Here is an 11,473-nt window from a genome sequence, read left to right as displayed (position 1 = left end):
GTGCAAAAAAACCCCGGCGGAGCGCAGTTTGACATTTGTTTTTTTTTTTTTTTTTTTTTTTTTTTTTTTTCCCCTCCTCTGTGCTCCAAGGAAAGTAGTAAATGTTTATTACCCCTTGCTGGTTGAAGAAAGAGCATGTGCAACACAGAACTGTTTAGAAGAATTGTCATTATTGTTCTTTTCTATCTGTTGGCATGAGGTTCTCTGTTATTTTAAAAAAAGAAAGGGGGGGCGAGGAGGACAGGCGGGCAGGCAAGGAAGGAGAGGGACAAAGTCTGAAGAGCTCCTGTCTGCAGATGAACATGTTTGATAACTGTGGACACTTATTTTCTCTGCTGAATATTTAGACAAGTAAAACAAAGTCCATGTTGAATTAATGCATCGTGTTCTGGAACAGTAAGACTTTTTCCAGAAGCAGGTCTGACAAAGTGGGGAGTGGAGGTGGGGGGGTGGAGCGGAGGAGTGGGGGAGGGTGAACTCAGACTGCTGACTGAGGGGAAACTATTTTGAAAGAAAATTGTTCTGTGGTTTGGAAGATGTAGGTTTAGCGCTGTTGCATTTTCCTGAGAGATCATTAATTGGCTAATTTCTAGCCCAGTTCCCTCCTATCCCCACTCCTACTGGCATATCAAACAAGGTTGGGGTCACAGAAGGTGGGGGGCATGTACAAACACCAGCTGAGCAGAGGAAATTACTCCCTTACTGGGTTGGCTCCTGAAGTGCTGAAGATAACTTCCACACTTATTTATGGAGGCAGAAAAGAGCAAGCTTATATAGGTGAAGGAGAGGAATGCAAAATGGGATCTTGGAAGCAGAAGTGTAGGAGTGCTGGCCATTTGCCTGGGAGAGATGAGACTGATTATGCAGGGCTGGAAATGTGCATGGTATTTTAGCTGCTTAAAGGCAAGGTTCCTGTCCCAAATAGTTCGCAGTCTAAACAAAGAGAAGGAGATCTGTTCATCAAAGGAGCCTGGGCAAGAGGCAATTTGGCATGCATCTTATTACGACCAAAAGGTTTTTCACAGTGGAAAGTGATATTTATTTGGTATTTTTAAAGGCTTTTAGAGAAGGATTGAAACTAAGCTTGTTTGGCAAGGCAGGAAGTCAGGGTAGGTAACGCTTATTTTAGGAAGGATTTGAGAGTTTCAGGTTATTTGATACCGTAGACAAGGGAGCCTGCTCAGGTGGATGAGGCATCATAAGAAAGACGTGGGGCTGAGTGGGAAAAGATGAAAAGATTTGAAGGAGTGTGAAATCCAAAGGGAGGAGAACCCATGAGAGTGTGTCGTAGGCTATTAAAGCAAGGCACAGCTCACAGAGTTGAAAATTCAAGGTGGGACAACTGAACTGGGTGTACGCTTGGTATTAGTCTGGCTGAAGTACTGGAATGCTGCTGTGCCAGGAACCTTTGGCAAGAACAGTGAGCTGAAAGGCTGGGAAGGGAACAAAGGAGGCAGGAGGTGGCTGTAGTGGCTGTGCAAAAGAGGTTGAAGGGCCAGTCAGGGGTCTAGTGGGGAGGAGAAGCAGTGATAAAGGATTTTGAAGATGTTGGAGGAAGGAACCATTACTTTGGTGATAGACTAGGAGGAATCTGAAATAACCAGTGGTAAGGAAATCAGGAAGATTGAATAAGGAAGATTTGGAAAGTGCTACTGAAGCCCTATATTACAACTCAAACAGTAAAACTGTAGGTCTGCTTTCCTTGACCTGACAGTAAGTATAAATCCAGACAGCCAGAGGAGTGATCAAATTGCCTTCTCAAGACACCTCATAACTTTAAGACGTAGTATGCGTGTGCACAAGCACACTTGCAAAATCTGAAATTCTGGTTTGACAGATGGGATTGGAGGAGGCTCGTAGGCTGTCAAGTTCAGCATCTTGCTCTGTCAGACAAATAAGAAAGGATGGAGTTTCATCTTAGCTGTTCTGAGGTTTTTCTTGTGGGGGAAAGGTGATCTGACAGGTCACCTGATGTGGAAAATGCCATGCCCAAAGCCTAAAAATGCTTTGAGATTCCCCTTTTACTAGTAGATAGAAATACAGCAAGTGAAACAAAAGAAAACCTGTTTGGGTGTATGCTGATTAAAGGGAGTGTGGTGGAATGGACACATCTGCTGACTTAAATTACAAGCTAGCTGCATTCCTACAAAAAAGAAAAAAACTCAAGGCACTGTTGTCATGGTCTGTCATTATCCAGAAATAAATGTCATTGACATTAAGTCCTCTTAAATTTAACAAGTTGAATGTAGCATCCCTACTTTTTCTGCTACCAGTATGTTGTGTTACAGCTGTTGAACAGGCTGGGCAAGGCAGAAGACATTTCAGTCCTCACTACACCATGGCTGCAAAGGTGACCTTTTACTACTTGATGAGTATTGCCAAGGTGCTTACGGGTCATCTTGTTCTGCTATAAATCATATGATGGTTTAAGAGCTGTATTATAAATCCTGTTTATTCATCTTAAAATGGGTGGAACAAGATGTTTGGGCACTCTTAAACTATCCTAGCCTGGTTTAAGATCAAGTTTCATATGGGTTGCCTTGACTACTTCCAGCAGACTCAGAAGTATGCCACTTTGCAAAATTAAGTGAGCCTGCATTGAAACTGGCCTGGCTTAGTACAGAGAAGTGTTTTACACAGAGTTTGTGGTGCAACTACTGAAAGAACCAGTCTCACCTTCCCCTGCATCTTCCCTTTTCCTTTATGCTGTGCAGATCTGCCGTGAACCAAACCAGACTTAGTCATGCTAACTGTTTCCTGGCCAGGTTGACTTCAGGTCCTTCTCATGACAGAGTTAAGAACCTCAAGGAGATGTGACAGGTGCAAGGCAGGGTGAAAGAAGGAAAAGGGAACAGTCTCAGCTACTGCAGCACTAGGTGTCCATTCAAAAACTGGTTTTAAAGCAGCTTTTTAGTTTTAAAGCTACTGCTGTTTGTGTATGGGAGGGGCCTCAGCTTGGCAAAACACCATTATGTTGCTGGAGGAATACAAAACAGTTGTGTTGGTTTGGATCTGGTTTTGTCTCGTGGGTTTGGGTTTTTTTTTTCCTCTTCTAAGAGCCATCCAAGGGCTTTAGGTATCTGACTCCTGTGAAGAAGTGACCCGTAACACTCAAATACCATTGGTTTCCTTGTACCAGGTTTGTTGAAAGTAGCATGATTGTGTACGTGGGTGCAAACCACGTGCTATACATAGCTGTTATGCAGGACATTTTACAGCTCAAATGCTTTGTCCTGTTTACATGTACACTTTCTGGCTTGACTGCAGCAACCTGTGCTACATTTGTTGAAGGGAAATCTCAATTGCTAGAAAAAGCCTCCTCTGTGGTATTGTGGGCTGTTACAAGGACATTAGAACTGTCCTCGGCTGTCCACACTGTTTCCCCAGTGATCCATCAGAATCTGTCTCTATATTTTGGTCCAAATCCTCTACTGTCTGTCTTCAGGGCCCTTTAGGTAGAACTAGAACAGAATAGAAACCTGCCTTTCTCTGGGGAGGAGAAATGGAAGGAGGAGAAACGTTGATAGGGAAGTGAGGCCTCGGGATAACTAGCAGAGAGAGCACTGGGCTGCTGGGCTGTCTGGGAGAGCTGGGCAGAGCACTGCTACGAGTGGGTGGTACAAGTTGGGTAGTTCAAACAGTGCAAATATACTTGTGCGTGTTTCAAATGGTGTCTGTGTTTGGGGAGGAGGAGGAAGAATGACACATGCTAAGCTTTTCCTTCTAAGCTAAGTGGGTTGCAGTTGGATAATGCATGATGTGACAGACTGGTGTCATAGTGCTTTGCCAAACAGGCTTTGCTGCTTCGTGTGTGCCATGTTCAGCTGAATTTCCAATAGAGGTAACTCCTTTAATTCAGCTGGGAAAGGTATCTTTGACCTGCAAATCAGAGGTAAAGAAACATTGGCAAATTGAGCTATTAACAGATCTCTGGGTGTCACATGCTAAGAACGGAGGTGCCTTTGTGCTGTTTTCATTTTGAAGGGAAGTAGGACTCTCATCCCATTATTTCCAAAGCACAGCCTTTTAGCTTGTGTATGACCTTTATAGCATGTAGTAAAGTTTATTCTGCCCACTTGACCTCAACGGTGAAGTTGATGTAATGGAAGCTGGTAATTGTTAAGTTATAAAACTTAATGAATCAAAATTAAACGCTTGTATTCTCTATTGTTTTGGGCACATGACTCTGTCAGTGGGTCTGGGGTGGTTCACTAACTTGTGTTTTATACCATTGCCTGACATAGTATCTGAATGAAACTGGCGTGGTATTGCGGATTTGTCAGTGTAACTCAGAGCAGTGTCTTTTTACTGGTTGATGCTCTGCTGATTCACTCATGAAACCATTTATCTGTGTAAAGTCTTTCCAGTGACTTTATGTATCAGTCATGAAGTGTCAAATATCTTCTCTTAAAGAGTTTTGAGTAGTAATCTGATATGTTGAATGCTACATCAATCCTCTCCACTGATCCCTTCTGCAAATCCTGGTTTATACAAAACATCCACTGGCTGCTGGAGATAATCTTTGAGAAAGAAAACAGATTACACTTTGGTTGCAAGGGGGGCTGTATCTCCAGAATACTGTTTGTTACAAACCTCATGTGTGTTTGTGGTATCCCCTGCACCGCTGAATGAAACCAAACAATTGTAATCTTGGAAATGGCTGTAATTTTTGTTGTGAAAACACTTTGCAAGGGTAAATTGTAGTGGTGGATTCCTGTTTTTTATCTCTAGGCTTAAAAATAGAACTGCTAAACAAAAACATTGTAGGACCTTCTTTTCTAAGTGGATTTTTATCACTTTTGGTTGTCTTCCTTTGCAGGAGAACTTTCTCTCTCTTGGCTTCCTACTTCCATGCAGTCTTTTTTCCCCTTCTTCCGTATAGAGAGGAGTCACCTGAAGGGCTTTTCTGTCAAAGAGCAGTGGTTTTGAGTTGAAAGCCACAGGACTGCAGTTGTAAGCACTAGCAGTCCTTTTGGACAGAGTAAGACAGCGGCAGTTCAGAAAAGCCTTACCCGTGCATCCCATTGTTATGGTAATTGGATCCATCCTCCTTAGCAACTCGGTGATTCTAGAGGGGGCCATTCTGGTCATTCAGAGGTGGTGTAGAGTGTGGTGCGTGCAAGGAAGGTGAGAGCAACGATAGGCAAAGCAGTAGTCTCAGTACTGGGGGCAGAGTGCTGCTCAAGAGCAGAGTTGCTCCTTGGTAGACCTAAGCAACAGTAAAAAGATCAGGAAAGAGGCTGCAGATCTTCTAGCTGGGAGTGGGGCTTCCCCTTGCAGGTGGCAGCCTGTTTCAGCCAGAATGAGAAGAGTTGGAGGGTATCTCTGCTCTTTTACCTTACCTTGAAACTAACTGGAAAGGAGGTCCAGGTTTCGGTGGCTGCGAGAAAGGCAGGCAGTAACGAACAGGTAGAGCAATGATGTGTGCTCACATGCATAGCTGCAGGCCCAGAAGTTATGCTTGTAGAAGTTGCTGGCTGTTGTAGCAGCTTGCATGGATCTCTTGTCCTTTCCCCTGGCAAGCCACTCTTTTATATTTGGAATGGAGAGAGTTGATTTGTGGGGAGGAGGAAGGATCTTAGTTTGCAAAGGACCCTTACCCCAAATTTTGCTTTCCCTTGAATGATCAGACTCAAATGCTGTTGGGGTTGATGAGTGACCACTGTCTCAATTCCTCACACGGGAGAAGTCCTGCTGGAGCAGGAGTTTGGAGAGCTGTGTTGAGCACCTCACTCATGGCCTCCTACCCTGTCCTCTGCGGGAGAAGGGAGGTCACATCTGAAGAGTGAGACCATTCAGCCCAGCAGGAGTTGCTGAATAGTTGGCTTTGGCTGCAGCCGAGACTGCTGTTTATGTGGAGGAAAAAGAAGATAAACAGACACACTTCTGTTGTAGCTGTAGTGACAAGGGTGAACTCTGCTTGGGTTATAAAGCATCTTTGGTATGGGACAGACAAAGCAGGGTTGTCTTCCAATGTCCAGCAAACGCATGGCTTAGCTCTTTTACTGTCCTAGAAACATTCCTGGAAGTGTCTGAAGTAATGTGTATCTGGACAGTTCAGCTCTGAGCACCTGATCTTCCCCTTGGCCTTCTCTCAAGAGCAATCTATCTGCCCAGGGATCTTCTGCAGTTCAGTTTAGTGCTTGGGGCTTTGCATGCAGTGGAAACAGGCACGTAACTCCTTCAGCAGCAGTCACTTGAAACAGAGGTAAAATGAGTCTGCCTTGACCACACAGAGCAGAAACGCAGCTAGGAAAATTGTCCTGTGACTTTGAAGATGGGTTTCATTCATCAGGCCCCATCTTGTAGTAGAGTATTTCTGTCAGGAAGGTGTCATATCCTGATAGTGCTACTTACAAACTAGCTGGAATTCCTTACCAGTGATAAAACAGTTAAAGCAGTTCTAAGCAAGAGCAGGAGACAGTATTTTCTTCTTGGAAGTAAAGGTTTTAACAGGTTTTACTCCATCAGAATTAGAAGGTTCTGAATGGACCCCATCAAGGGAAGTTGACTTCAGAGATGTAGCTTTGCTGAATTTTCAGCCATCAGATGCTCAGCCAACGCTTTTTTTTTTTCCTTTCTAAGATATTATTTCTTACTTTTTCTTAGTAAGTTTGTTTTTTGTTTTGTTTTTTTTTTTAAGTTTCCGTACTTCACCCAGCAACAAACTGCAGCTGAGCCACAAAACCAAACAGATGGTTGGGTCTGCTTCACTCTCTCAAAGAATGTTTGCCTCAAGCTCTGCAACCTTTTCATACCTCCTTTGTTCTGCAGTGATCAGGGAGCTCTGGATTCACTTAATTTCTTGCCTGTTTCTGTGCACTGACACCCCTCTGTTTGTTCTTGGCCATGCCTTTTAAACTGCCAGTAGAAAGTGCTAGAAAGGCTGGTTGGGTTGCACTTTATTGCCTGCTTGTCCTGCCTTTCATCCAGTTACAGAACCCCATGCTGAGGCATGCACTGTAGCTTCAGTTCAGGAGAGAGGTTTGGTAACACTTTGCGTCTGCTGCTGCAAAGTTCACGTCTGCAATGCCGGTGTTAATTTTTTTGCCTTAACGGAGGAAAAGATTGACCTTGAGCGTGATGGAAATGCTGCAGTAAATGATTCCTGGTGGGTGGAGGAAGATGTGAGAAACTGTCTGTTCTGCTCTGCTCACTAGATTGCTCTCAGCAAGTCTGCTCACCTCTGCCTGGCTGAGAAGGGAATAGATGCTGGAGATAAATAGGGATGCTGGAGATGAATAGGGTTGCTGAGGTTTTGGCTCAAACACCGGTCTTGAAAACTAGCCTGCGCTTATTTTAAAATACCACATGTGTTTTTCTCTGAGGTCTAGCAAAAGTATGTTTGCAAAACACTTCACAACCCACGAGTGCAAATGCTGTATGACCTCCTGTCAAATGCAACATCCTTTTGTTCTTTTGTCACTTTTTAAATACTGTTTCAAGCTCATTGCTGTAGACCTACGCTGTTTGGGAGGTGCAAGGAGAGCAGCACAACGTGCCAGCAGCTCTGAGCCGGGAAGGATCGGTCCCTCTCGGGATGCTGGGCTCGGGTTTCAGTAACACAATGCTTTGTGCAGCCATGTGCGTGTTCAAAGAGCCAACTGGCTGGAGCTCCCGCGGTGACGCTTGGCTGATTTGGCAGCCGAGTTGATTCTGTCAAGTTACAGTATGGGAGTTAAGTCCAGCTTCAAATCCTCTCCCTAACTCGCTCAAGGAACTTGGGGGGAGGGGGAGCCGGGAAGAAGGGGGGAAGCTCTCTGGGGACTTTGTGTCATTATTGGCATGGAAAGACTCTGATTATCAGCAGCAGGGTAGTGGCAAGGGGCTGATTATCTATCATGTCGTCAGCATAAATAATTACCGGGCCCCTGAGCAGGGCTCCGCCTTTTGTAATGGCTCCACGTAATCACTGCATAACAGTTTAAAAGCAAGCAGAACAGAAAAACAGTTGGACTAAATTTTACCCTAACTGATGTTGCCTTTTCTCCCCTCACTAGAAGAGAAATATGTCACTATCCAGCCGTACGCCAGCCAGGGGAAGGATGAGATTGGGTTCGAAAAAGGGGTCACCGTGGAGGTCATCCAAAAGAACCTGGAAGGATGGTGGTACATAAGGTAAAGAAGCTGCGCAGCCAGATTGATGCAGAACCTGTGACAATGAGCTATTCTGATCATTTACTTAATGTCAGCGTTTAAATAATTCTGTAGCTGGGCAAGGGAGCCCAGATTATTCATAATGACTCTTGAAGAAATGTGAAGAAAAGGCTAAGATGATACAATGATGATTAAAGTAACACTGCAGTGTCTGCAAAAGCTGGGGACCGTTCCAGTGGGGAAATTCCTGAACTTGTAGATTTTTTGTTTTTCCTTCCTTCAAGTTAAAAGCCCATATCTGAATTTAGATCTGTGAGACCTAACAAGGTTTTCTGTTGTGTGTGATTTGAATGTGCTTCCAGTATCAGAGTTATTCTGCAACATGTTTAAATCTATTTATAGCCACGCTGAAAGGCTGATACTGATCTCTTGAGCTGTTGAGGCAGGTAGTGCCATTTTCAGGGATGTGAGAGATCAGTTTGCTGGCTATAGCCCTTTTCCAAACTTATTGATGGCTTCAACTAATTTGTCTGATTTCTGCCTGTCCATATTAGATATTCCTAATGTAGAGAGACCGGATACCAAGGACAGGCAAAGTTACCATTGTACGTCAGACTTTATGTATTTAAAACAGCAGTCAAAGAGAAGACTTGTGACATAAGAATCCCCTTTTTAAATGCTTATGGAGAGGCTGTAGGTTAGGTATGTCTCAGATGGTGATATAAGGTGTCAGGATGAGAGCTTTTTTCCATCTAGGTTCACATAGCACTTAGATTTTAGTGTTCTTTCAAGATTCTGCCTCTTGTTTCATATCTATGTGAATCCAGCAGTGTTGGGACATCCCATTTGTCTCTAAACAAGACGTGATACAACAGGTAGCTAAAAAAAAGAGTTGGGCAGTGCAAAACATCTCATCTAGTTATCTTTTTCCAGTCAGCCTGTAATTAGAGTGATTATTTTCTCCCCTTTCCCTCCCCAAGCCATAGCTTGTTTTAACTCCGCTTGATTTATCGGCTATGAATGAGGTCTATGAAAATGCCGACTGAAGCAATGCTTTTTTCTTGATGTCCCTTACTTAGAAAACTGATTTTTTTTTTTTTCCTTCTGTCTAATGCTCTCATAGAGGGAGTAGGCTAATAAAGATAGCAGTGGAGCCAGGAAGGCACTCTAGATAGGAGGAACTCAAAAATGCCTGGGTTTGGTCAGGTCACATTTTTTTCTCCTTTAATGATTCACAGAAGTGGAATCCAGAGTTGCAGATAGAGGAATCAAGAGCACGCAGGTTTTCTGAGGGGAGAAACATTGCAAGACATCTTTGCAATTGTTTATTTTGGTATTCTCTTTCTGAAATGCAGCCTTATTACTACTGTAGGTGCCCCATTGCCATATGTTAATGTTCTGCAATAAGCAGAATTTCTTTTATTTATTTTTTTTCCCTTTTCCTCACACACTCCTTTGGGCCAACCCAAAACACATTTTTCTATACAGTGGAAGTGCATTCTGATGGACAGTGACACTTGCTGCAGTGGCTTAAGGGGCTTCTTCGTGGTCATCTGCTGGCAGGACACTGGATGCCCCAGCCACCCCCTGGTAGTTCGGGAATGCAGCATGCCCTTGCCTTTTTTGTAAGAAGCATTTTGAGTTGAGCAACCCCTTTTCTGGCTGAAAGGTGGGTTAGGTGCTCTCCATATGTGTGATGAGTTGGGTTGAGGGTCAGCTGTCATACCCTGCTGCTCTGGAGCACTATGCTGCAGTCTTGCCGGAGGATTAAACTGCTCTTAGAAACAGGTTTCTTTTCCATGTACAATGCTTTTGAAAATGTTGATGTGGTACTTCCATCCCTGCAAGATGGTCCTTTGCAGCCTGGGTAGCTGATACCCAACTTCTTGTGCTGTTTATTACACTTAAACTGCTCTGAATACTCTTAGGTACCACTGGGAAAAGGAACCTTTTCTGCAGGAATATGGTTTTCTTGAGTAGTGAGTGTCTTAAAAGGAGCAACTCTTTCTCCTGCAGTAAGTGTGAGGGGAAGCAGGAAGAAACGAGTTGAATCCTGCTGCCTCCTTGTCTGCTGGACTGTGTAACAGAGACTGAACACACGTATCAATGTGTAGAAATAAATACAAATCCAACAATTTGCAAATGGAATCTGCCTTAAAGACATTAGGTTGTTCCACCTTAAATATGTAATTTCCCCAAATTCCTGGCCATGTGCTGATCCTCATTTCCTGTCCTCCTTTTTCTTTTTTCTCTTTTTTCTTTTCTTCTTTTTTTTTCCTCCCTAGTTTCCTTCCCTCTGGAGTAATTCCAGTGCTCTGGAGCTGGAAAGCAGATGTGACTTGCAGACTCACAGAGGCACTTCTGACTTTTTTTTAACATTCCTATGGTTTTAATCCATTTTTTCCTTCTCTTAATATAAACAGGGAGGGTGTTAGAATCACTGAGGATTCAAATCATTGCACTAATTCTGTGACCCTCCCAATTCAATGCTGTGGAAGCTAGAAGCAATATTGATCTGATCCTTTATTTTGTCCTGTGAGCATCGTAATTTTTTTTAAAAATCATTGGGACTCTGGAAAAGTGAAAGAAGGATCCCAGGTCAGAATCTTTATTACTGTTCTACCCAGTGCAGCAGATCTGTGTGCTTCCCAGGATAATCATAGCTGGCATTAGCATCCATTATTTAGATCTTACTTTGTATCAGTTGCTGTCACTTGGAGTTAATCTCATAGTGCCCGAGTGGATTGTGGGCCAAGGAAGTAGCAATATGCTCAATAAAGCTTTTGTTATTTGTCTTCATCTTCATTTTGTGGTCTTCAGGCCTGAGTCCATGTGAATGAAGTGCAGCTGGAAGGTGTTAGTGGCATTGAAATGAGGAGGATTCTAGTTTGAAATGTCTCCAGTAGGTTGTGAATATAAATGACGGAAGAATACTTGAGATTCAACTCTTAGATGTGAAATGAAGGTCATTAGATGTCCAGGTCTTCTCTGAGGGTGATTAGTAGTTGCCTTAGTTCTCTCACTACATCAAGTAATCTTCTAAGGTGATGTTTGCTAAGAGCAAAGATTGCCAAATGCAAGGACTAAGGTGAAATATGTAAGCTTGTTTGACTTACACAAGTAGCTTTTATTTGTGGTGTTGCACAAATAATCTGGCAGTTGCTGGCAACTACAGCTCAGCATGAAGGTTCAGGTTGAATTTACTAACTCACAGGAAGAAATAAGCAGCAACAGCCTCTCTCCTGAGGGTATGCTGCCTGGAGGTATTAACTGTCCTGCTATTGCTGCAGGGAGAAACTATGGGAGATCAGAGATGTCTGAAGCAGCGGGGTTGTATGGGCTGGTCCAAATGTGTGCAGTTGGCAGGAGAACTAAC

The 11,473-nt window shown here is 43.5% G+C and overlaps 1 protein-coding gene across 1 annotated transcript in view; it reads left to right on the top strand.

Moving 5' to 3' along the window:
• Positions 1-11,473, top strand: part of SH3PXD2A (SH3 and PX domains 2A) — a 211,095-nt gene that overhangs the window by 191,174 nt on the left and 8,448 nt on the right. The window contains exon 11 of the mRNA XM_010141451.1: positions 8,001-8,118. Within this exon, the coding sequence (XP_010139753.1) occupies positions 8,001-8,118 (118 nt within the window). The remainder of the gene's footprint in view (positions 1-8,000; positions 8,119-11,473) is intronic.

Source organism: Buceros rhinoceros, unplaced genomic scaffold (genome assembly GCF_000710305.1).
Source record: "Buceros rhinoceros silvestris isolate BGI_N320 unplaced genomic scaffold, ASM71030v1 scaffold4858, whole genome shotgun sequence".
In the NCBI taxonomy this organism is placed as follows: Eukaryota; Metazoa; Chordata; class Aves; order Bucerotiformes; family Bucerotidae; genus Buceros; species Buceros rhinoceros.
The sequence above is the reverse complement of the archived record's forward strand: the minus strand, read 5'-3'. Positions and strand labels throughout refer to the sequence as shown.